The sequence below is a fragment of the Protopterus annectens genome, chromosome 8.part0 (assembly GCF_019279795.1).
Source record: "Protopterus annectens isolate FY-2018-M chromosome 8.part0, PAN1.0, whole genome shotgun sequence".
Classification (NCBI taxonomy): Eukaryota; Metazoa; Chordata; order Ceratodontiformes; family Protopteridae; genus Protopterus; species Protopterus annectens.
The window spans coordinates 1,370,040,770-1,370,068,433 of NC_056741.1; the positions used below are offsets into that span (position 1 = coordinate 1,370,040,770).

The 27,664-nt window shown below is 37.1% G+C and overlaps 1 protein-coding gene across 6 annotated transcripts in view; it reads left to right on the plus strand.

Annotated features, from left to right (window-relative positions):
* Positions 1-27,664, plus strand: part of CEP164 (centrosomal protein 164) — a 1,424,585-nt gene that overhangs the window by 1,107,655 nt on the left and 289,266 nt on the right. For all 6 annotated transcript variants that reach the window (XM_044080950.1, XM_044080952.1, XM_044080951.1 and 3 more), the window contains 2 exons: positions 11,271-11,378; positions 25,297-25,411. In XM_044080950.1, coding sequence (XP_043936885.1) covers positions 11,271-11,378; positions 25,297-25,411 — 223 coding nt within the window. The remainder of the gene's footprint in view (positions 1-11,270; positions 11,379-25,296; positions 25,412-27,664) is intronic.

Here is a 27,664-nt window from a genome sequence, read left to right on the forward strand (position 1 = left end):
TATAAAGAACAAAGTTTTGTATGGTCACGCTACAGTCCATTCTACCCTTTTAGGGTCAGTTCAGTTGGATGTGCTCAATAGATCTTCAGGACGCGTACTACCATATCAAGATGGACAGACGTTCCAGGAGATTTCTTCGCTTTCGGGTGGGGGCCAGTCATTACCAGTTCAGAGCTCTGCCCTTTGTTCTCACCACAGCCCCCAGGGTGTTTACCAAGTGTATGGCAGTAGTCACGGCTCACCTGAGATGTCAAGGATTCCAGGTGTTTTCATATCTAGATGACTGGCTCCTCACTGCTATCACCAGGCATCAACTCCTACAAGCGTGGGATTATACAATCACATCCTGCACCCAGCTAGGTATTACAATAAATTTCGAAAAATCTGCCTTGTTGCCCTGTCAATCTATCACTTACATAGGAGCAGAAAGGGATATGTTTGCAAGGTTACTACTAGAAAGAGTGTCCACAATTCGCCAACAAGTGCAAATTCTTATGCAGAGCAAAAGGATCCAAGTCAGGTATGTCCTTCAAACTCTGGGCTCCATGGCAGTGGCCATTCTTCTAATCCCACTAGCGCGCTTCCACATGAGAATTCTTCAGTGGCTGCTTTTCACACAGTGGTCCTTCCAAGAGCTACCCATGTCTCACATGATCCTTATCACGGAGCCATGCAAAAGACACCTTTCCTGGTGGATAGTCTCTCCATTAGTTACTCAGGGAAGACCATTCATACTACCCCCTCCGGTAGCCACAGTGACGATAGACGTCTCCCTGATAGGGTGGGGGGGGCATTATCAGGGCAGGGCAGTCCAAGGCACTTGGCAACCTCACGAGTACCATCTGCATATAAATTTCCTAGAAATGAGAGCCGTGCTCCTAGCATTGCAAGCTCTTCAAGACTCTCTTCCTTCCAGGACCATTGCAATCCAAACAGACAACATGTCAGTGGTGTGGTACATCAACAAGCAGGGCGGGACCAGATTCTATCCCCTGTGTCGAGAAGCACTCAGACTTTGGCAGTGGGCGATTTCCTCCCAACGTTTTCTGATCACGACGCACATCCCTGGGAGATCCAACGTCATAGCGGACAGGCTCAGCAGAGCTATTCTCATGCCTCACGAGTGGTCTCTAAATCAGGAAGGTGCGGATCTTATTTTCCGCAAACGGTGACAGCCTTGCTGCAATCTTTTTGCCACCCCCTTCAACAGCAAATGCAGCAACTACTTCTCCCTTCTTCCGCTTCCAGGTCACATACTCAGAGACTCTCTAGTCCACGATTGGCCTCAGAGACTTCTTTCTGCTTTTCCCCCATTTCCCCTGATACCGAAACTCATACAGAAAGCAAAATCTTCGGGTTATAAAATTATCCTCATTTCCCCCTACTGGCCTCGACAGATATGGTTCCCATTCCTGCACCATTACCTTCTCGATCAACCCTGGATTCTGGACCCAATTCCAGATCTCCTGATTCATCAATCAGGCGGGTTGCATCAATCCCTCCAAACTCTAACTCACAGCTTGGTGCTCCACTTCCAACCTTAGCCAGGCTTTCCAGCATTTCCCCAGCAGTACGTGAGATTATCATCTCCTCTCACAAGTCCACAGCGAGAAAAACTTATGCTAGCAAATGGAAACGTTTTTCTTGTTGGGTAGAGTCTAGGAATGTGAATCCCTTGTCAGCCCCAGTCCACGAAATTCTGGAATTCCTGGCACAACTGTTTCACTCTGGGGCCACTTCCGCTACGATTAGGGTACAATTAGCAGCCATTTCTAATTTTCATATTGGTTTGTCAAATGCTAACATTATGTCTCATAAGCTCTGTAAAGCTTTTTTGAGAGGAACATGTCTTCTTAGACCTCCAGTGAGAGATCCCCTCCTCCTTGGGACCTTAATTTAGTCCTAACTTCTTTAATTCTGCCCCCTTTTGAACCAGCAGCTTCCTGCTCCATCAAGTTTCTATCTTGGAAGACACTCTTTCTGGTAGCTATCACTTCAGCTAGGCATGTCTCAGAACTCCAGGCACTATGTGTTTGTCCTCCCTACCTGATGTTTCACAAGGACAGAGTTGCTCTGAGGACTAATCCTTCGTTTTTTCCTAAAGTCTGCTCAGAAAATAATTTAAACCAATGTATATACCTCCCTGTGTTCTTTCCAAATCATAGCAACAAGGCAGAGTACAAACTTCACCAATTGGATGTTCATAGACAATTGCGTTTTTACCTGCACAGAACTAAAGGAATAAGAACATCAGACCAATTAGTCCTTTCTTATGCCTTAAACAAACAAGGACTCCCAGTTTCCAAGGTGAACTTATCCAGATGGTTGTCCCACACTATTACTTTTATTTATCAGTTAAGGAACAAAGAGTTACCAACTAAACCAAAAGGTCATTCTACTAGGGCATTAGCCACCTCCGTAACCTTTCAGTCTAGGTTGCCCATGGATTCCATCTGCGCAGCTGCCACATGGGCAAACCCTCATACCTTTATATCTCATTATAAGGTGGATATGGTCTCCCGGAGCAGAGCTTACTTTGGTTCCACTGTTCTGAAGAGTCTGTTCCACTGAGCCACCCAGGATGTTAGGTGCTAGGGACGCTGTCCTAAACAGCAAGAATGAAGGCGAGATAGACAACTTAACATTAAGAAGGTATGTACCTACCATAACATTCCATGTTAGTTGTCTTCATCTCACCTTCTTTCTTGCATCCCTCCCTCTGTCCTCCTTCCTAGTGGATTGAGAGGAGTTCCTTTTTTCACTGGCTGAGTATTCTTTTATTATTATTATTATTATTATTATTGTTATTCTGGCCAGGTCTTCCTAAGATATTCTAGATATTAGAATGCTAGGAACAACCAGTTTTTGATGACTGTTTTTTTCTCTTATGTCTGGTGTAGCTATTTCAAACCAGATCTGGGTAGCTATCGCTAGGCATTATGGGATAAGGGGTAGCCTCGAGCCAGTAAACAGCTCTCGAGCTATTGAAGATGGCCATGTCGGAGCTGAGGATTGGCTCCGATCCGAAACAGTAAGAAAGAAGGTGAGATGAAGATAGCTAACATGGAATGTTATGGTAGGTACATAACTTCTTATTTTTGCAGACAGGACCTATGCTTTTGAAAGTGCTGAAGACAAAATTATGCTTGCTGAAAAAATTCAGCTTGGGAGAAAATGCCATTGCTTGGTTCTATAACTACCTTGACAAGAGCACCTTTCAAGTTTACTCTAACAACCAGCTGTCCATTAATGGAACAATAAAAACAGGTGTCCCCCAAGAATCTATTCTAGATCCATTACAGTTTTCTTTGTATATTTATGATATTATCGATGACTTAATTGAATTTAACCTTATCCTTTGCACAGATTATATATATTTCATTACTCCAGGCAAACAGATGTCTTACAGTGCTGCAATCTCAACTTCAGCAAAAATTAAAGAACATACAAAGGTTTCTTCTCTGATCTTACAGTGATCTAAACAAAGTGATCTCTAAATGAAGAATAATAAACAGTATTATGCTTTTTTCTTCCTGACACAGAACTTCTCGACTTCTTATCCTTACTGTCTCAAGCAATCCTTTTGTAACAGAGTACAAATATTTAGGTTTAACTCTTAATTATTCTAAGTTAAGCTTTACAACTCACGCAGATAACATCATTAATAAAGTCCTCTCACAACATCTACTAACTGTTTCAGCCTGCAAAGCAATATCCATCTGTCTTCCTGTACACTCTTTACCACCTGCTTAGAACACTCAAAGACTGAAAATCATTGCGAATAAAACTGCTTGCTGACTCTGACATATATAACTGCAGCCTTCTAAAAGACCTAAATTGGCTACTTTACTGAAAGGTCCACTAATGTCCTATGCACCTTAATATACAAAATTCTAAATGATGGTTACTGCCTCCATTTGAGAAGAAAGCTCCCAATCAAGTAACAGTCTTACTCCCTAAGGAATTCCTAGAAGAACTTAATATCAGAAAGTAGAAAAGAAAACAAACTCTCAAGGAATTAATGTTGCCAATGTTCAAGCAAAACGTTCCAAGAAGAAAAACAATCAGGCACAGAAACACAGCAAGCAGCATAAAATCCAATCTTTTAATGTAGTAGGTAAGCGCTTTCACACCATAAAGTAGTACTTCTTCAGACCATGCAAGTAAAAGAAAGAGAAACAGTCCTTTTATGCATAAAACAATTTAACAATATACTTCATTAAATTCAAACTGACCAATGAATAACAAAGACAAGAAAAAACAATTCTCATTTAAAGAGACTCTGTCCTTTCAGAATGGGTTTAACTGAGACTTTGTCATTTAACCCTGGAGGCTTATCCGCGTGCAGTTTTATAATCCAGTGCAACTCCCTAGTCTCAGTGTAATTTTTAACATCACCTTCTTGTATATTCATATTAATAATTTCAATCACTCTAAACCTAAAAGTGTGTTGAATACCATTCTCCACGTAATGCTTAGCCAATGCACTACATGTATCTCCATTCTTCATACAGTATTAGTGTTATCTAACTCATTCCATTAATGATCTGTTGGTTTTTCCAACATAAAAACAGCAGCAACCAGCCAAATAAACTAGGTTCCTTGTGCGACAACTAGGTCTTACATGAAATTCATGTTTTAACTGTGTAACAGAATGAACAAAACATGGAGATGTATCTGTATATAAACAGAAATTACTTGTTAAGCAGCCATGGGTTCCCACAGGCTCTTCCATACTAGTCTTGTTGACTCTACTCCTATTCCTAAGGCATAGTTGTCTTTTAAAGACAAAACTAGGTTTATTACCTACAACTGTTGTAATCTGCTCATCCAAGTTCAAAGTGGACCAGTTTGACTTTATAATATTAGCAATATCGTACATATCACTACTATAGTAGAGGGACATTGGTACACTTTGTATGTTAGTAGACTTACATGCAGTCCTTAATTCCAATGCCTGGCCAGAAAAATACGGCCTTGCCTTATTCTTCCTATGTTTAGCACTACCTTGCATAGTGACTTCAACTTCCCCAATCTTATAGCCCCTTTCATAGAACTCTTCCTTGAGCATATTCATATCTCTATTGTACGCTTCCTCATGATTGTTCAACCTGGATATTCTCATACTTTGACCTTTTATACTATTTTTAAAAATATAACCAGGATGCATGCTACTCCTGTCTAGCATTGTATTCCTATGACAAGATTTCCTGTACAACTGAGTTTGAAACTTACCCAAGATATCCTTCTTCACCAGTGCATCCAAGAAGTCAATCTCTGTAGGAGAAAGTTTATAAGTAAATGTAAGAAATGAAGTAGTGGACTGTAGATAATTAATAAAATAAACTAGTTGGGCTTCTGTGCCTGTTCAAATCAATTATCAACAAATCTCTTATAAAATTTCAGATATGAGGTAAACTGATTCAAACACAAAACAAACATGTTTTCCCAATCAGCCATAACAACGCTGTTGTAGCTATTGGCACACAATGTGCCCATAGCTATGCCAACTTTTTCCCAAAACAAATGTCCCTCAAATAAAAAAAGCATTATTTTCTAACACAATTTCCAAAAACATACAAATCAGCTCAGTACGGCTAGAGTCGTATTCACTATGCATTCTGAGAAAGTCATGCACCATGTCTATCCCCTGTAAATTAGGAATGACTGTAAATGAGACAACATCCAAGGTAACCAAAAAAACTCAAACCACTGCTAGCATCCTCAGTCTCACAGAACCTATATAAGTCTTCCAGAAAATGCTGGGTATCCTTAAGAACTTAGTCTTGCTTATCAAGTAAATGTCTTAACTTTTTCTCTACAGATATAGAAAAAGGTTCTGTGAGCCAACCACCTCCTGAAACTACTGGCCTGAAAGGAGGCTGCAGTAAATTCTTATGAATCTTTGGCAGACCATGGAAGATGGGGATTAAATGAGTCTCTATAGTTAAGTAATCAAAAAGCTCTGTAGTAATCAAACCACTACAGTGACAGTCAAACAAGGCAACTTGAATTTTTCATATTTTCAGTGGCATAGAAATCAGTCTCTACATATATATTCTTATCAAGCAACATTGCCAAGATAGTATCAACGTAATAACTGTAGTCCATTACAACGACTGCCCCACCCTTGTCCGCATTTTTTATAACAATGTCATCATCCTGCTGGAAAGCTAGAAGACTAGGGAGTTACACTGGATTATAAAAATGCAGTTGGATAAGCCTCCAGGGTTAAGTGACAAAGTCTCAGTTAAACCCATTCTGAAAGGACAGAGTCTCTTTAAATGAGAATTGTTGTTTCCTTGTCTTTGTTATTCATTGGTCAGTTTGAATTTAATTAATTATATTGTTAAATTGTTTTATGCATAAAAGGACTGTTTCTCTTTCTTTTACTTGTATGGTCTGAAGAAGTACTACTTTATGGTGTGAAAGCGCTTGCCTACTACATTAAAAGATTGGATTTTATGCTGCTTGCTGTGTTTCTGTGCCTGATTGTTTTTCTTCTTAGAACTTAGTATCAATCAATCTCCTCCCATTTAAAACAGTCATTGATGAAAGAGCCTTCTTACAAACACACCCCAGTCTCTGGAACAAGGCACTAGGATACTCTTACCAGGTTTAGAAGTCCCTTTCTGAATACCTCTGCAAGGAAGTTACTTGGAAATGCTTTGGGATAGTGGATACACTCTATAAAAAGCTTAAAATTCTAAAACTACTTACAATCTCTCAAGTGATTTATTTTGCCGTGAAACTCTTCTTACTCCTGTGTTCTCTTCTTTCTTTCTTTCTTTATTTATTTATCCTTATTTGTTGACTGGATTAGTCACTTTAAACTAGTAGCCTCCTTTCAGGGGATACCCGAGATAAATATACATATATATATATATATATATATGTATATATATATATATAAAATGGTTTACCATTAAAATGTTGAGTGCACATCGTCGACAAATTTATGGGAAATCCATACTTCTGACTTTTCAGAATGTCGAAAAAAGAATGAACATCAACATTTCCAACCTCTTCACACTTAAAAACAAGTGCCAACATGGGTCAAAGGGGGGCAAGATTTTGCAGTTCAGAATATCGGTGTTTGACGTTTTCAGTAGTCGGAGTTTGGAGTTTGCTTAAGTTGTGTCAATGATGTGCAATCAACATTTTGATGGTAAACTTGTGTGTGTGTGTGTGTGTGTGTGTGTGTGTGTGTGTGTGTGTGTCTGTATATACATATACACACACATATATATATATATATATATAGGGTCTATATTAGAAGACTGACTGTTTAGGTGATCGAACATCTAAACATCGATCTTCTAATATCGAACCACACAATGTTGAACATCCCAGGGAAACATGTCCCTCAGCTGCAACACAAAAAACATTACTTTACATCTAAATTAACTGGGGGAGCTTCCCACAACCCCCCTAACTAATTATACCAACTCTGAGATCACTCAACAGTAGGGAAATAGCAAACTCTGGCGAACGGCCAAGGGAATTCTTTCCCTGCGTTAAATTGGCCATTCGACATTTTTTGCTTTCAGTATTAGAAGATCAATGTTTAGGTGTTCGATCACCTAAACATTCGGTCTTCTAAGATAGACCCTATATATATATATATATATATATATATATGTGTGTGTGTGTGTGTCTTTATTTCTTTGATCTCTGTTTTTCAATCAACTTCCATTTGAGTTTTTTTTTTGTTTAAGAAAATTCTATTTTAAACCTTTAATAAGAAATTTCATGTAGCCAAACTGTATTGCACCCTGTGTAAACTGACTACTTTATTAGAAATTTACAAGAAATATAACATTCTACTTTATAAAAACTGTATAATAACTATTATCTAATCTTTATGCATGCAGACACTTTTTTATGTAAAAACCAAAGATAATTTTAACTTCAGTTCGCAAGTAAAATTACTTTAAAAATTGCTTCCATTTGGGGAAATCTAAACTTACACAACCTTGGGTGAGAAGAAGCATTATGTCACTTTGGGTTCCAGCACTAATTATACTAGATTAGAGTGAGTAAGTAATTGCGCATTAAGTTATGTAATTGCCAAACTTTTAAATTAAGTTTGGCAAAACGCTAATGGGTAGCTTTTTACCAAAATTTAACAGCTTGGCAATTACATAAATTGATATACAATTACTTACCCATACTAATCCGTCATAGTTAGAGCTGAAACCCATAGTAATGTAACTTCCTCTTTCCCACCTACTAATATTAACATTGTAAACATGACTGTGTAAATTTAGATTTCTGTGTTTGGAAGCATTTTTTAAAGTAATTATATTTTTTATGCAAAAAAACAAAGGTCATTTTGTCCCTTTAGACATGATATTTAAATCCTGGACTGTTAGGTGGATCTAGTCAACATGATCAATTTATACCGTTTAAACAGAAATGTAACTGTAGTAGCTAAATGTATTCATCATACTCAATTTTGATGGAATTTACAGTATTGTTAGTGAACGCTGGGTGAGTCAGATGATTTAATTCAGTGAGTTTGCTTGTATAAGCTTGTTTGCATTCCTGTATGTTTTATGTGAGTGTACGTGTGTATGCTTGTCTAGATGTCTGTATATGCATATGCTTGAATTTGTATGTGTGTGTTTGTGTGGGCATTCTTGTATATGTGTGTGTGTGTGTGTGTGTGTGTGTGTGTGTGTGTGTGTGTGTGTGTGTGTAGGCTTGTGGGTGTGCATTTGTGATTATTTGTATTTGTGAGCATGTGTAGATGGTTATACATGTGCATTGCATTACAGAACTACTAAACAAAATTCCCAGTTAACTGCACAAAAATTAACCTTCTGAAGGGGCTGCCACATTCACCTCTGACATCTGCCAGCACCTAAACAGCTGCATAGAAAGGTCTGTGTCCCTCCACCGTAAATGTAATGGTAAATTAGGAATAAACCTCTCTATTGGAACTTGCATATTAATAAACTGTATAGCAAATAAAGGAAAACAATGACAAGTTGCAAGAACTTTCTATCCCCTTCTCTCAGGACCACATTGAAAGATTCCAGCATGGAACTTAAGAGCACTATTAGAAAATGAATAATAAAACAACAAATGGTTGTAACTAATGAAATAATTCTTTAGAGATGGGACTCACAATCTGAATTGTCTTGATATAGTAAGGCCTAGTTAAGTGTAATGCTATCAGCTGCCAAAAAAGCAATTACTATCGAAAATGGAAATCAAAATCTAAACGAGCTATAACTAGGATGCTGAATATTGTTGGTATCTTTAGAAAAAGGGAAGAGAAAATTACTTAATAAATGGAACTTGTGGGAGCAATACATGCAGAATAATGTTCAGGATGAGGAGCAAGGTTTAACAGGAGGCAGGGATTGTGCAATGTATGTAATGTTGACGTGATTAATAATTGTTAAAAAGAAAATGTTTTCTACATGACCATAATGAAATTGTCACTATGGTTTGTTTTCTTTTACTGTATATTTACCTATGTCATTATGTAAACTGTGATTTAGTAAGTATGTTAAAAAATCTCTATTTGGTCCACAGTCAAGGACTTCATCCATTTACAGCTCCTATACCTACAATTCTTTAGCTCTCTGTGGAGATTTTTTAAAGGCACCAGCATCTCCACACTAAGGGTCCGTGTTATCAACTATCCGAAATTTTCATCAAGGATTTAATCATGCCTCTTAGCTTCCCAAAAGGTCTACAAAGCTTATTGGATGAGTGCTTTCCTTCTAAGATCTCCCTTTAAAGATTGGCCTCTTCCAGGCCTTAATTTAATGTTTGAAAAGCTTACTAGGTTCCCTTTTAAACCAACAGAAAAAGTGGATATTAAATACCTTCCCTGAAAAACTCTGTTTCTAGTGGCTATCACGTCATCCAATAAAATATCAGAACTGCAAATTCTCTTTTGCCCACCTCCATATATAGTTTTCCACAAAAAAAGTGTAATGCTAAGAACTATTCCTGCCTGTACGTCAGAGATGTTTTGCGACTTGAACCTTATTCTATGCATAACATTATCAGTTTTCTTCACATATTTTTTTAGTAGAGGATACCATAAATTGCACTATTTTGGTGCTAACAGACAACATAAGATTTTACTTGCACAGAGAAAAAGACGTTTGAGGTAAAATAATCAGCTCTTCACTTCCTTCGTTTCTAACAGAATGGGTCAAATATTCCTAGTTTACGCTATCCAGATGGCTGTATAAATACACTTCCAGTCTCAAGAAATTTCCAGGTAAACCCACAGCTCACACTTTAAGATCAATAGTTATATCCTCAGCTTATTTTAAACATTTATCAGTGGATGATATTTGAGCGACTGCGACATGATCATCTCTGCATGCATTTGCAATAAACTCTGAGTTGTATGTAATCTCAAGGTCCAAGTCTTCCTTTAGGGCCACCATAGTTGTACTGCTGGGGACTCTGTTTCTTGGAGCATACACACTGGATCACATAAGTTATGAAAGTTATATACTTACACAGCAATTGATCTTCAAGTCCCAGGACTGTACACTACAACATACTCACCCACCTCACCTGTGTTTATTATCTCTTCCATACTAATCTTGTGGACATACTGGAGGACTACAGGGATCAGTGTAAGCTGATGCTGCTCTATTAGAGTATATTGGAATTTTTATATTTTCCTATTTTCCTAGTCTTCTCTTGTAAGCTGTCAAACTCAGTTTGGAGATCAGATAAAGGAGAGTTGCTCTTTGGGAGTGAGAGAAAGAGCTGGATCTTAGGAGAGTTTCCAAAGATGCCAGATCAGACACAAATGCAGCTACCAGTCATTCTGTTGAATTGTACAGACTTGGATCATAAATATCTATCATCATGGTAGGTGCATAACATTTGTTTTTCAAAAATAAGAAAGGACTCCTGTATCTGATCTTCCAGTATGATCTTGTAGTATTGTAATTATTGATATTCAGACTTTGAGAGTTATAAAACTTGCCCTTTCAAGAAAAAATAATCTGTGCAGTTTTCCAACTACTAGGAAGAATACACTACTTCTGAAAACAGCATAACAGTGAGTAACTGATATATTTATGGTGTAGCAGAGAGTACTGAAGACTGATTTTGTTGGCAGAAATGCAGATTATCACTGTTAGAATGTTGTTGGTATTCTTTTATTGAACACAAACTATGACAGAGTATGCACTTACAGGATGTACAGAGGTATGAACATGCATAATTTAAAGAATGCTACACACTTGAACGTATCTTAGAATTTCTTTTTCATGTTTTTATAGGAGGCAAAACACCTAGATGAGATGCAGTCGACTGTCCGAAAGGGTCGGGTGCTACTGAAGAAAAAAGAAGAACGTTTGAGCCAGCTGGAGTCTTCCCTGCAGGAAGAGGTAGGAAAAGTCACAGACGCAGACAGTCAACACATTTTCCCTCCCAGTAGCTGATACCAGCTCCTCTGCTCATTCACTTGATCTATTGGACCTGCCTTAACCTCCCCAGGCTCAACCCAGTCCATGTCTGAGGTTGATGAGAAGAGCAAGGATGTTAGTGCAGCATCATACTGCTGCTGAGGACTTTAACCACCCAACAACAAGCTTGCGAGCTCCGCAATAGTTACCTTCAGGAGGTGCATGAGAACTTCATATATGAGCAGCCACCAGACCAAGTGGCATATCGCTTGCAGAGTGGAGCTCACCAGCCTTGTTTTTAATGCTGCTGTTGCAGCAAACATAGGCAGCCCCCTCCCCCAAGATTCATAGGTGTTTACTAGGCTAACAACCCCAAGGGCCTTTTTAAGCCTAGGCATGCATCCAAAATCTCTGACAAGTTCTGATACCCTTGATAAGTGTAAGCATGGGCCTGGGAGATGAGCCATTTATAGGTTACCTGTGTCCATTAGAGACATAGGTACCAAACCAGGGATGAATTTACGGTTTCCCATCCAGTTGTCCAAGTTGCACTTGAATTAGGTTAGGGAGGAACTCTGCTTCACATGGATGGGGAGCCTGTTCCATAGACGGGGTAGTCTTTGGGATACATACCTGTCTCTCCAGCAGGTCCTATTTTTATCACTGGTAAGGTTTAAGTCTTTAGATTGAGTAATTCTGGTGCTGTTTGTTTTGTGGATATACAGGAAGCCCAACAGAGTGGGGTCTGACAATGCCCTGTATGCCAGGCATAGATCTCCCCTCAAAAGCCTGTAGGAGACCAAATACAGGGATAGAGCCTTGAGGCAGTCTGCATAGGACATTTTACTTAAACCCTCTATTTTTTAAGTAAGGAACCTCTGTGGATGTTCCAGTTGTTGGATATGCTTGGTTAGGTACATACCAAAGAGGGCATTGTACTCAATGATAGGTCTGATAAATGCCGAATACAGTGGAACAATGACTTCCTTAGACTTATATGCCACACCTTTGTTTATAAGTTGTGCAACATAGAATTATTTCCTCACCACTGTAGACACATGATGGTTAAAGGCTAGATTACTATCTATGAGTGTCCCTAAGTCCCTGACTACTGGTTCAACTCTAAGGGGTGTGTTGTCGGTAGTAACCAGAAATGGATGACTTCCCAAAAGATTCTTTTATGCATTTCTTGGCATTTAGTTTTATTTCATGGCTCTGACACCACTTGTTTGTCTGTGTCAGCCCCTCCTGGAGAACATTTGTGTCACTGTGTGACTCAGTGACAGCTCCTAATTTGCAGTCATCCAGAGACCATTAACATTGGCCTTGACTTCTGAGAAGTAAATGCCAAAAAGGAGTGGTCTAAGGACTGATCCTTGAGGGTTTCCACTTGTGACTGGCCTCTCTGTAGAGGTGGACTCCCCAGTTATAACTTCCTGGGTTCTATCTGTGAGCCAGTTGGCTATCCACCAGGTGACATATGGGTTTGTACCTAACATCTTGAGTTTGTCAACAATGCCTGAGTGGGGTATTGTGTCAAATGGCTTGGCCAGGTCAAGGTAGGTAGTATGAACTGTTTTGTCCTTATCCATTGCTTTGTTGACCATCTCAAAGAAGTCCACCAGGTTGAGTAGGCATGTTCTGCCCTTGACGAAACCACACTGGGTTGGATCCAGTGTTTGGAGCTTTACTGTATCTCTGTTGATCATCTCCATGATAATTCTTTCCATGGCTTTACATATAAGAAAAGGGAGACTTATGGGTCAGTAATTTCCAGGGTCTGTAGATGGCTCAACTTTGTGCAGAGGGATGGCTGTTGCCTTTCTCCATTCATGAAGCATGAAGCCCGTTTGGAAGCTACAGTTAAATAGTAATTCCAGAGGCCCTGATAGGTCATGTTTCATGCTATGTTTCATGCTATTTAGAAGGCAACCTGGGATATTGTCTGGGCCCATTGATTCAGTGTTCTTGGTCTTAGAGAGAGCATTTAGGACTTGCCCCCTAGTGATAGTACGGGTGAGGTTATATTTGATGATATTTCCTGATGGAAGGTTGAGGGGGAGAGTGGGGTAAAGTTTGAGCTGAATTTAGTGTTGCTATATCTTCTGGCTCAGTATAGGTGGCTACATTTACAGTGCACCCTTTGAGGTTACAGACATAAATAAAGAATGCTTTGTGGTTGTCCTTGGCCTAGGAGGCCAAACTTGCCTCAAATTTGGCTTTTGTAGATTTTATTTGTCATCTGAGATGTTTGTTTAGATTTATGAGAGTGCTTTTATCCTGCTGGGTACTGCACCTCCTAATTTTTGCCATGATTTTCTTCCTCCAGTTATATAGCCTATTGATTTTGTGATTCCACCAGGGTGGCTTGTTTTTTGAGTTAGTTCTGTACTTCTTCCTGGTGGGTACAACTGCCTCTATGCAGCTATTAACATGCTTGTACAGGGTTTCTGTGAAAAGTTCTGCATAGGCAGCAGTGTTCCCAGGGTTTATGGGGGCTTGTAATTTTGCCAGATTCTCACTTAATAGCAGGAGATTAGCCTTAGAATAGTTCCTGAATATTCCAGGTTTAGCTGGGGGTCCAGGTTTTATTTTTACTTCAAAGGAGACCATTTTGTGGTCTGACCTTACCAGGGAAGGCATTACAGTAGGGGGTGTGCAAAATTCTCCCATATTAGTGAGGACCAGATCCAGTATGGTTGCACCCCTTGTTGGTGTATTGACTATCTGGTCCAGGGACTTTGTGTTTACAAAATCCAGGAATCTCTGTGCTTGTACGTTTGGTGTTGTATAGGATTCCCAGTTAATAGAGGGGCAGTTAAAGTCACCCATGAATATGATATTGGGTTGGATGGTTAGTGTTTCTAATAAGTGTAAATACTTTGGAATGGGTTTCCTCTGTCATGGAGGGGGACCTATATCTTGCAAGGAAGTGGTATTGGATTTTGCCTATGGTGATTTGAACATGGAGCAGCTCAAGTGCATTGTCCTGTTTGACCAGCCTTGATGGGTGAGTTGGTGTCGCCCCTCACTCGAGTCCTACCTACCCAGTCTTTCCGACATCCATGCTGCTAGTCAAACAAGATTTGTCGGGGGGGGCTTTACCTCTTAGCACCATGGGGACAGGACAGAGTCAACAGTTTTAAGAAATGTTTATGCACTCATGCACGTGTATTCACTCGGGGATAGTGTGAGGTGCTTCCATAAACTTTAATAGGTACATTTCTCTACATGCATGGTGGATTCCTCCAAGATTTTCATTTAGGGCAGTGGTCATCAAGCTGATGACTGTAGCTGATCTGACTCAGAAGCTGGTCTCCCAGCAGGCCCAACCACATACTTTAGGGAAGGACATTTTGACCAAGTCACCATAGCATGAGTTTAGACCTTTGTCTAATACTAATGCCTCCTATAAGGTACTTGTTCCACTTGACTCTTGTTCCCTGTGGTCTGTTGCCTTTTGCTTCCTCTCACTCTTACCCTTCTTGTTTGCATTTCCCCAACTTGACCTTGTACATCCATGTCATGCTTCTGTCCCTTTTAGTCTCATGTGAAAAGAAGTCTAACTCTAATCTTTGGTTATACCATTTCCTCTGCATTACAGTTCTTCCTCCTTGCTTCATTGCGAAGAAACTTGTTGAAGTTTCATCCAGATGAAACTGCACCTCTGTAAGATAAGCAATAAGTTTTGCCTTACTTTTAATTATTATCTGCACTGTTGCACAACCATGGGAAAAAAACAAAGACTATGAATCACTATAAGCATGCAAACTAAAATAATACTTCAAATTAAATAATCCTAAACCACCTTGTTCTATTGGAATGATCAATGTATCCCACTTGATCCTTGCCCCTTCCTCTCCCAGGTAAATTCCTTCAACTGTTTATTAATTGTTCTCTACAACATTTCCTCTGGTTGATAAAAAAAATATGCCTGATCTGTATATAAACTTAAAGGGAATAAAAACATTTTCACACCTTGTATCTTGTTATCCATATCCATTCTCTTCCTTTTAAAATCATGTTAAAGAAAATCCTCCAGATCTTTATCGGCCACACCAGCCCCCCCCCCCCCCTCCTCCAACCCTCCACAGGAACACCATTGATTCCCGGAGACCTTCCTGCAGACTGGTCATGGTTCACCACTTTTATCTCATCTCCTCCTATCCTAGCTGTTAGTAATTGAGCCTCAGCTACCTATGACCTTGGCATATTTAATGCTCCCATAAACATTGACATTTGTAATTTTTCTTGATTTCCACATTTCTCTGATTTATACAGATTTTCATAAAATTTCCAAAATATTTCTAACCCCTACAAAATCTCTGGTTATTTTCCTTGTTATAGGCTCCCTAAGCTTGGCAACAAACCTTTCTACTGTCTGTTGCTAGAGCTGTTGTGCTAAAAGCTTTTGTTTTCTGGAGTTATTATCAAAAAATAGTTGCTTTACAGCAGTCTTTCTAAACTCATGCATATCATTGAGGTAGTCCCTTATTTTCTCTTTAGCACTCTGCAGTCGTCCCTCCTCTTGTTCTGTGAGAATCCCTCTGTTCTGCAATACTTTAACATTTGTCCCTCCTTGTAAATAATTCTTGTTACTGCTTAACCAATTTTATCCCATTCCCTAGCTATTTTTTCAGACGAAATTTCTGTCTTCTCCAATAACTCTAATAATTTCCCCTCCCCATTCCTTAAATTCCTCTCTATTTAACAGATAGGCAGGGAAATGCCAGTATCTCACTTTTATTTCATTACCCTGTATTTTTATTTTAGTTATTATTGGCGCGTGATCTGAAAAAGTTATTAGATGCGTATCTAAACATTCAATTAAATGCATGTCTTCCTGTGAAATATAATTTCTTTCTTGCCTAGCCCAGTTTTTGTACCTTGGGAAATAATATGCAAATTCTGTCTGATCTCCTACTACTGAATTAACAACTTCTGTACTCATTTTTTTCATAAATTTCTTGAGAAATCTAGCGTTTTGTTGTATTTTCCTCTTTAGGTCCCCCAGGTAACATCCTCACTGTTGCAAATCAAATTCCAGTCCCCACCTATAAGTAATATTCCCTTTTGAAAGCTGATTTTTTCTCTCAGAATTTTCTGAAGCCCATTGTAGCAGTTTAAGGTGGAATATAAGTACCTGCCAGAGTAATCCTCCTCCTTTGCCAGTAGCCCTTTACTAATACGATTTATTTTTTATTTTTATTTTTAATTAAAAAAATTGTCAAACTGGACAAAATCAACTACTATCCTAATATTCAAACAAAACACCATAACAACCCTCAAAAGTTCTGGGCCGCCATTAATAAAATGTTACATCCAGGTAAATCCACCACTCCCTCACCAACAGTAACTAATAACTCTGACAACATTGCATCTCACTTCAATAGATACTTCACAGAAACCATCCTAACCCTCTCAAATTCTCAAAACACACCCACAACCTCAGAACCATTCACATCCCAAAAAAACACTGACTCCTTTAAATTTACAACCAGTCCCTGTTAGCAGTAAACAAAAATTACTTAAAAAAAATAAAGCCAACCACACTTGCAGCCAACAAATCCCTTCTGATTTTTTACAAATAGCAGCAGAAACGATAGCCTATCCAATAGCCATACTAATCAACAGATCAATGTCTGAAAACCTTGTGCCTGACATTTGGAAACTATCCCATATGCTACCCCTACATAAAGGTGGCAGTTCCACTGAATTGACTAACTACCGACCAATTGCCATCCTGTCCCCCTTATCCAAAATATTAGAGAGACTAGTACACACACAACTGATGCACCACCTACACAATCAAAAACTTCTATTAAACATTCAACATGGCTTTCGCAGTACTACCACAGCCTTAATGTCCTTCACTAACTCAGTCAACCACCACAGAAACACTGGAAAGTTTGTAGCGGCCATCTTCCTGGATCTCCCAAAAGCCTTAAATATGGTGAACCATAACAAACTAATTAATGTATTCTCTACCTTAAACCTTAGTACTTGATCTATAAACTGGTTTAAAAGCTGCCTGTCATCAGTTCTGTATCAACCATTCTGCAATGTATCCGTATGTAAATAGTCAGTTTATTTTTGTACTGTACGATCTGTAAATAATTCAGTTATGTTTTTGTATTGCATAACTCATATTTTTTCAACTTCTGTTATACTATTATGCATTTTTGTGATTTTGGAGCTTTTCTCCTGGGCCTCCGCTGAAAATGAACTTATGTCCAGTCGGACTTTCCCGGTAAACAAATATTAAATTAAAAAAAAGTAAATAGAGATGAAATATCGTGACTGTAGACTAAAAGAGTTGGAGCTATTGCAATTAGAGACCATAAGAGATAGTGGAGACACAATTTGGGTTGATAAAATCATCTCAAGAAAATGTGAAAGGTCAGTCTGAAGAAAAAGGACAGAGAGGGTGGAGAAAGCATAGGTAGATGATTGCAGTGTCAACTTCTCCTTGGATCTGCAAAAGTATTTCTTTGTAAAGATGGTTGTGGACCCATGGGGTGGACTTCTGGAAAGGATAATAGGGAATTCACTGAGATGTTTTACAGGCTTACAGATAGAGAATGGATGAGATGGAAGAGCAGTATGGAGAGAATGTAGAATGTTAAACACAGTTCCCTTATGAATCACCAAGAATCAACCATACAAAAGTCTAATTGGTTGATCTCACCTTCTGATGAGATGTTAAACCAAGGCCCCATTTACCTGAGATGGTGGTAGCTCAGGTGGATGTAAAAATTCCCATGGCACTTACCAGAAAGACTAGGTGGAAGTTCCCCAAAGTCCTGGCTAAATTTCCTCTAGTCAGTATGAGTACCACCTCGGGTCTTCCCTGAAAAAAAGTCATTGGCCTAGTGGGACTAAGCAGCTCAACAAAGTATAAATAATATATATATATATATATATATATATATATATATATATAAGCGGTACTTGCATATTATCGCAACCAGATTGCAACTGTGTCTTGACACCCCACTGGTATCATGAACACTAAATTTGCTGGTCCAAAAAGATTGAAATGCATGTTATTAAACATGTCAGCACAAATATGAAAAGGAAAACAGTGAAATGGAATATCGTTAAAATGCTTCTTGTGCAACTATCGCAAGCAGATTCCAACTATGTGTGGAAATGGCAATTTTATAATGTGCTGTACATTATGTGGTCGAAATGCATGGAAATGTACATTATTACACATTTCACTACATATATATATCTAAAAGGAAAGCAGTGAAATGGTTTGTCATTACAGTTCTTCTTGAAGGGATGTCCGGTGTCATTTCCAGGGGGATCCACAGCCCGAACGGTCTTGCTGAATGCATTCATGCATGGCAGAAAAATAGCTGACAGCCAGTTCCTGAAAGGGGCTTGGCATACCTACAGGGATCTCACTCATATCTCAGCAGTTGAAATCAAGGGACGATGTACTAAATATAAATGCACTTCACTTACAAAGTGAACCTAACCACCTGTTGTGTATAGGCATGCATTGTCTGAACACCAGTAATGAAATACAAGATCGCCTACACTTGAACCAACCATACAAAAGTCTAATTGGTTGATCTCGCCTTTTGATGAGATGTTAAAACCAAGGAAAAAAATATATAAATGATAAAAAAAAACCACAGAACAAACATTAAATAGCATTTTTCATGAATCATTTATTAGACAATCAAACCTATAGTAGTACCAAATGGTAATCTAAAACTCACAATATCAGGTAAAAAGGAAGTGATAATGCCATCCTTATATATATATGTTTTTTTTTCATTACCAGGATAAACATCAGATTTTAATTTATCTGCCAAATGGTCTCCGCTGCTCCAAATAGTTTTTTAAAATCACCCTCTCTGTCTATGTCTGAACTTCACCAAAACAAAAAACAAAATTTTTTTTTAAAAGAAACACTAAACAGAGTGTTTGTACAATAGTATAGTATCATCACTGTTCTATAAATGTGTAATGTGCTCCTAATCCGGGTTTTTTAAACCTCTAGTAGTCATGCCAATATAAAAGGCAGGAAAGTGGGACAACATACACAACATACATGACACACCTTTGATACAGTCAGTTGACAAAATCAGGCACACTTAGTATATATATCTTAGGTGCTAATGCTAGGGACCCAGGCGAAATGTACTGACACACCACATGGACAATGGGTGGCCATTTTTGTCAGTGTCAAAAAAACAATACTATTATGGTCATTGAACCTAAAGCTTTTTTTTAATTAAATTTTATTTTTAAAAAAAAAAAGGTTTGTCACCCAAAAGGAAAAATTCAGAATTACCCATTTACTTGATAATTTTTTGAAATTTTTTTACTTTTTTGCTGAATCGTTAACTGTCAACACTCATATCCATGGCACAAATTGTCAACAAATGTATCAAATTTTTTCATGAATGAAATAATGTTCTGACCTAAAAATATAATCTAAATATAATCTAACAATGGTTGATAAATTGTTGAACATTTGTTTTGAATTTCTTTTTAAGCTTGTTTAAAAACAACTTGTGTTATTAAAACTCAGTAAACATATTTACTCACTCAAATTCAAAATCACTTGAAATGTCACTCACTTCACTGATCATCGACTCCTCTCTATATGTCTAATAATGATAGGCTTAATGTGGTATGTGCAGTAAGGTGTTTAGAGGTAAACTATATCAAAAAACACAAAATAGTAGAAATAGCATTATTAAGCCCATTGTTTTTTTAGATAAAAAAAACAACACACTTCAACCCCTTCATTTGTAGGGTATACAAGTGTATGAGATACAACATCAGTAGTAAAAATAATGTGTTTCTGAGGGATCAAAATACCACTCTGTATGCATAAAAAAATTTTATTTAAAAAAAAAAGTAATCCCTGCCCTGATATAAGTAACTTTTACCAAAAAATGGGTCCTAAAGCAATAACTTTCATGAAGGGTAATTTTCATCACTCTTCTGAATTACTTAAAATTCCAACATTTTTTTTTTTAAAAACATCCTGCCCATAATCATCACATATTACCCTTTTTGTCACTTTTAAACCTAAAATTTTTTTTTGTTTTAGCATAAGATTATCAAAAAGCTTTCCATCACTATTTAAATTAAATTAAAGAGTTAGGAAAGTTCCAAACACTCTGATAGTGTGATGTAACTTTGGTATAGCAAGGTTTAAGGTTTAAACAAAACTTGTTTGTTGTTAGATTGTTCATTAAATAAAATAAATTCAATTTTTCCCTAGGTACTTTTTTTAATGTCAACAGTTTCGTTAAGTTGGCCCTAGAACAAGAGAAACAAAATTAAATATTTATTTAAAATTTTATCAAACTCAAATATCAGAAAGAATTTATTACACTAATTGATTACACTAAACCTATCCATAACCTGAAAAATTGGGTCCCCAGAAAAGAAATTGGTCCCCAGAGAACAGTCTTTTTTGTTGCAATATTTTTTTTTGTTGAAAAGAACTGAGAAAAGAAAAAAAAAAGTGAAGTGGAAAGATGAAATAGTAGAAGTGGTACCCACTTTTTGTCTTAGTTTTACAGGAACTACATCACAGTCATTAACTTCGACATCGTTAACTCACCAATGTCCAAAATGTTCAACTCCAACACCTAAAATGCATCTGTTAACAGGTAAATGCTCAATAGTCCTGATAACAACAACAGAAGGAGAAACAGTGTGTATATCCTGATCAGTAACGCTAAACGGGACACGGCAACCGCAGACGGACCGTTAAACAAAGCTGTTAAAAGTCCGTTGTTGCCCTTTTGTGCCTTTAATAATGTTGCCCTTGTTGCCTTTGTAGTTGTTTACAAAGTTGTCATATGCCTTGTTGTTTTTATATGAGCAATGTCCTCGCCATTTTTATTGAGTCCGACTGATAACTTCAGTTGAATGTTGCTCACTTGCTCATCAAGTTGGAATGTTGCTCCAATCAAAATCAGCAAACAAAGCCTCTACAAAAAACAGCCAACAGCAAACAATTCAAAATAAACCAGGTTTATAACAACAATCAACTCATCAATATTCTCAACTTGGAGAACCAAAATTGTGTATGAAAGCAAAAAAAAGAAGTTCAAAATGTTCAAAGCGAACACCCAAAAAGCAATTAAAGATGGGAAGAGCGGATGTTAGCCCCTTCATGAACACCGGCAGCAACCAAAGCGTGAAAGTTTAACAGTTCTAAATCTAGTGACGGTACGTTTTAGATAACTGTTCTCGTCTAGTTCTAGTGACTTCGTTGTTTTGACCTAACTGTCCTAACCTGAATCGTTTACATTTAACTATTCATTTAGTTTAAACCTTTCACGTTAACTGACTAACGGTATTAGCCGATTATCAACGAAAAGAAGAAATGTGCCTTGAGCGGTGTTTACCTTGAATCACCAATATTTTCAAGTCCAAAACAAGCCCCATCTGAACGGTGTTCCATTTAGGAAGAGGATTTAACAATTTCTCCTTCACGTCACCCATCTCCTCACAGAATAGAGACCCAAAAACAATATTAGCCTACATTCCTCCAATACGTCGCGTCAACCAGTAATTTTAGACATCACCAACTTTTTATATGTTGCATAGGATGAAATGATAAATTAAGTAAAGAACATTGCAATTAAGCAAAGGATGCACAGCCTCATGCACATAAATTAAAGTAAATAAATCAATGGCCAAAAAAAACCAAATAAAAACCCAATAACAGAGAAAAAGAACCAACAAAAAAAAATAAGGCAAAGCCAAACAAAATCAACTTTCGTCAAAAGCAAAGAAAGAAAACAAACAAACCACAAAACACAATTTTAACACACGCAAAAGATTAATTTTTAACTCATCATAATTCATAAATTACAGAACAATAAATAAAACAATTAATATATGAATCAAAAATTCAAACCTATCACAATCATCTAAAAATGGTAATCAATGGTAAAAGCATATTCCCAATTCATATAGTTTTAAAATCAGTTAAAGTACAATTTTTAAACCAATAAAAAGCATTTTTACAATTTTCAAAATTTTAATGGCCAGGATGCTCATCAGAATTTTTGAACATCTTTAAAATGATGTTTAAAAGAACAAAAAACAGAGTACCAAAACAATTTTCTTTATCATGATATTAAGTCTGAATAAATGTATGCCAATATCATTTAAAAAGAACACAGAAACAAGTGTTTGTACCTTAGATTAATATCATCATCAGGCTAAGTGATTTGTATACTAGGTATTATAGATCCCAGTTTTTAATCAGAAGGTCATGAGTTTATAAAAGAGTTTGACAAGACAAATTTGAACTAATATTAAATAAAGGACAGTTTTTTAATAACAGTTGTATTTTATCTTGGATAAAGAAAAAAATTTTGAGTTTGAATTCTTAATTTATAGTCAACCATTAATAAATACTTAATTTAACATTAACCATTGTAGTAAAGTTATCTTTAACATTAGTTCATGAATTTAAACATTTGTTGATTTACCATTGTGACAAAGTATTTCATTAAACAGTGTTTCATTTTGATAAAGATTGTTTTGAAAAAGTAAAGAATTGTGCCTTAAAAAATTGGAGAATTATCATTTTTAGAGAGCATGACCTAAAGGTTTTTGGTTAAATACCTTTTTTAAATAATATATTTGTTTTTGGTGTTGGGTGACTTTTTGTTTGATTGATACCACATTTTAATTTAAAGGACAAGGTTAAAGACCATAAACAATTTGTTTATAATAGAAGGTGTTTATAATAGTATCAAAGTCAGGTCATGCGTTGATACCAGGCGTTCAGGTGCCCTAGTGTGGCATTGAGTCCTAGATAGGATTATAAGTGTACCTGAGTTTGTCAGCTATATGGCCACACTTGTTGTTTATATTAGTTGGTGTTTGTTTAAAAAATTCTTTTATATTGTTATGACTACTAGTTTGTTAAAACTAAATTAGGGAGCACTTTTATGATTGAGTTTGGTTTTTGGTTTAATGCATTATTTTTAAAAACTGTTTGGTGTGGTTTTAATAAAATTTTTTGGATTAAATGCTTTTAAAGTATTTGTGTTTTGGTTTAAGGATTTTATTAACTATTCTTTTTGTTTATCTTGTGTTTAAATTATTTAAAATATCTGTAATGATTCTGGTAATTTTAATGCCATTATCAATGTTTACTTTTAAAATGTTTGTGATGGTAGATTAATTTTTTGGGTGACAGTGCTTCCTTTTTACCTGATTAATAGAGTTTTTTGATTACTATTTTGGTTCTATGATATGTTTCTTATCTAATTAATGATAATTTTTGTTATCTATTTAATTTGTGTTACCTGGTTTTGTGTTATTCTGTAAGTTTTTGGAATGGTTTATGTTAAACCAAGGCCCCATTTACCTGAGATGGTGTAGCTCAGGTGGATGTAACAATTCCCATGGCACATGGCATGACAGCTGGTCTTTCTTTCCTTTTCCAGGGGAAAAAAAGTAATTTGTCACATGTATATCTGAACTTCTGTTACAAACCTTGTTGATTGATATGTAACATTTCTCGATACGACAAAGGGTTGGCAGTAAGCCGCTTTTCTGGCTCGGAATCTGGTTGCTATAATACGTAAGTACCATATAAGCACATCTCCCCTATACACCATTCTTCACAACATTACAGCAATACATTTGCAGAGGCGGACAAGCCTTCCTATATCCCTACTATCCTTGTTAATTATGCCAGCTCGACAGTCACACCTGAATGGGAAACCAAGAAGCCATTTGGATTGAGATCTTAGTTACTTTAAAAGGGTAGGCTTCAGTGTCAGTAAATAATGACATCTGGGAATAGGGAAAGGGAAACTAGCACTTGACTAAGCATACTTTAACTCATGGAAAAATCAATTAAATGCACTTAAAAAGCAAACTACAGAAACAAATTAACTTTTTCTGTCATCAGGCTAATTTTATGTAACATCTGCTGGGACTGAAGGAACACCATATGTATCGAAAACTTCCTTTGGCATGTCCTCCAAGAGGTTCCTTGAGAGCATACCAGAGTCTTCTCTGTGATCTGGCTTAAGAATTATGGGGTGCACTTCCCTTTTCAGTAATTTCCTTGTAGGAATCTTATGGCCTTGTACAGAAATGTTTGTGCTAACTAAGGCAGTGCTTGAACTGACCAAGAAGTTAGCTTTCCAACCCAGTCTTTTTCAATCCAGAATGGAAAGAGACATTTTAAGACATTTTGCACCTCACTGGGTAACGGTAAGACATCTAAGACATTGAAGAGGTCTTATAAGTTCTATTAAAGCACTCCCTTTAAACTAAGAATCCATCCCCCCCACAAAATCTCCCTTTGTTTTCCTGGTTCTTTCTGTGAGCAGGGCATACCCTCCATGACAAAATATTCAGTTATTCAGGCTCTTTTTTTTTTAAAGCCGAAGAATAATTAGGGTTCCTGTATAATGTGGTTTTCAAAAGGCATAGGGAGATTGCAGAGTACTTTGATCTTCTGTACCTCAAATGGTTTTCATCTGCTTTCAATTCTGTTGCATCACTGTCTGCAGTTATAGACACCTTTTGATTTTTGTGGTCACAACAGGAAGTAGTATAGTAGATATGGTGCTTCCATTCTGTCATGCTGTGTTTTCCTATTATAAAAAGGAGCGATTATTTTTGCTTTTTACTTTAAAAAAATGTAAGTTTGAATTAGTTTTATTAAATGAAATCAGATGTGTGTTTAGCAACAAAATCATTAATTAACTTTTTATTAATTACATATTTAGATTTTTAATATATTTCTTTAATGGCTATCATTTTAATATGTGGAGCTATCTTGTCATTAGCCTATTATTCAAAATATGTAGAGACTACTAAATGTAATTGTATCCGTTAGAAATCCTGTAACAAACATGTTTGTTTTTTTTTTAAATAGATATCTGAAGAAGATACACTAAAAGGAGTGGGAACAAAACACGTAACCTTTAATCTCAGTGACTCAGATGAGACGAGCAGTATTATCAGTGAAGATCTACCTCAGCGTTTTGGAGGTATGTTGTTTTTTTAGTTTGAGACACTTTAACTCAGTGTATTGAGAGGTTGTTTTTTTTTTTTTTTTTAGCTTGTGACACTTTAATATAAGGAAACACCCTCAGTTTATTGGGAGTTTGTTTTTTTAGTTTGAAATGCTTAAAGTTTGTATTTAGTTTCATGACTTTTGATCACGTTGCATACAATTGCATATGTGTGTGTGTGTGTGTGTGTGTGTGTGTGTGTGTGTGTGTGTGTGTGTGTGTATATATATATATATATATATATATATATATATATATGTATGTATATATATATATATATATATATATATATGTATGTATGTATATATATATATATATATATATATATATATATATATATATATATATATATATATATATGTATATGTGTGTGTATATATATATATATATATATATATATATATATATATGTATATATATATATATATATATATATTATATATCTTTTTGCCCCATTCCTGCTGACCATCAAACTTCTATGTATTGTACTTGAGTCCATTCATTCCCTACACTGGCTAGGCTGGGAGCTATCCAGGGTGTCAGTCATTCAGGCAAATTTGAGGGTGGATTGTGCCCTCACCAGCAATCCAGATAGTGGGCTTTTTTTCTTAGCCTAACCCCTCCTCCAGGCAGGATGTGAAGATACACATGATCTGCATCACTGAGTGGCCACAATGGCTTCCCTTCCACCAGTGCACTCTGCTGGGCACTTGCTCAATGAAAGCTACCTCCAGCCTGCAATTTGGTGAACCAGGTATTCAAACGCTGGTCCTATGACCCACCCTTCCTGTGAAGGATCATTAGGGCACATGGCCTTCCCAGCCCACCACAGAAAAGGTGCACTCATGCTGCTTTCCACTTCCATCAAGTGCCTGAGCTATTAATCAAACTCTGTTAGCCTGGTTCATAATCAGGGCTTTATTCCAGTATTTCACTGGGCTGGCTATGTTGCATATAATTGTTTATCGTAATTTGAAGGGCATTCTGCAGTCTGTGAAATACCGGAGGACTTCTATTTTGTACCCTCACATGTGACTTCTAAAAATATTGAGCCTTGTATGCCATTAAGTTATCAAAGCCCAACACTTGGCCACTCTGCCCCATGACTGAGAGCCCAAAGTCTTCGACAGACTTATCAGAAATGTATTTGTCTGCCACAGTCAGACTTCTGACCATTAATTACCAGCCCTATATCTCCCTTTCTATACTTTAGTGGCTGAGCAAAATGTCCTACCGCCTTAACCAGGACAAATAGGAGTCTTGAAAAGATTGATATCCATGTAGTATTTCTTGGCACAGTTGATTCTGTAGCCAGTACTGTAGGCGTGAGTTTGCACCTTTGCAGGCCTACCTGGCTTAAATGATCATCTTTACATTAAGAAGTGCATCAAGGCATTTTGGATGTTGCATTTAGAAATTAGATGCATTTAGATGTCAGTATATAGGAGATCTTCAAAGGAAAGGTAATACTCTTTTTCTATGTAGTATAATTTATGTATGTCTTGTCTGCCTTCCACTTCTTTAGACTAATTCAGTCTTTCAGAAGAAAGGAGGCCCTCAGGTGCCAGAGATAACTTGTCAAAAACTTAGTTCTACTTTCTCCCGTGGGTCCTCCATGAAAGTGCTTTAAGATAACTTTGTCCCATTAGGGCTTGCAATAGCCCTTATTGCTACCCAGGGGGCATTCAGGTGTAAAGTCATTGTCTGAGTTGTCTCCAACTTGAAGAGTCATCACCTAGGAAATGCAGGTTGTAGACATCATGGGAATAGGCCATATCTGAGTGTTTTGTGGTCTACCCATAACTCATTGTCTTTTGGCACTGTACTAGTACACTTTGTCAGTCTTGGCCAGGTGAGCTGAAGAGACAATTCTAGGAGAACAGAACTTTTATTTTCATCTCTTTCTGGTCTTCTTGAGATTATGTATGTTTCAACTGAATTTGGACCTTTACTTTTTTATCTTTCCATCGGTTGTCTGGAATTCCTTATAGTCATTTCAGTCCCTGATGTCACTGCTACTGGAAGGCTTTGAAGGACTTGTGTCATTAGATGAGAAGGATGACTAATGAACGTCATTATGTAGGTGCTGCACTGAAAGAATTTGCAGTTTGCTTTGAGTAGGCAACATTTGCAAAACACAGTTACTTTTGGCCTCTCCTCTAGTAAAATATACCTTGTTCCCACAGTTAGCCATGAGACAGCGCCTTTGCATCTGAATGACTTTTTTAC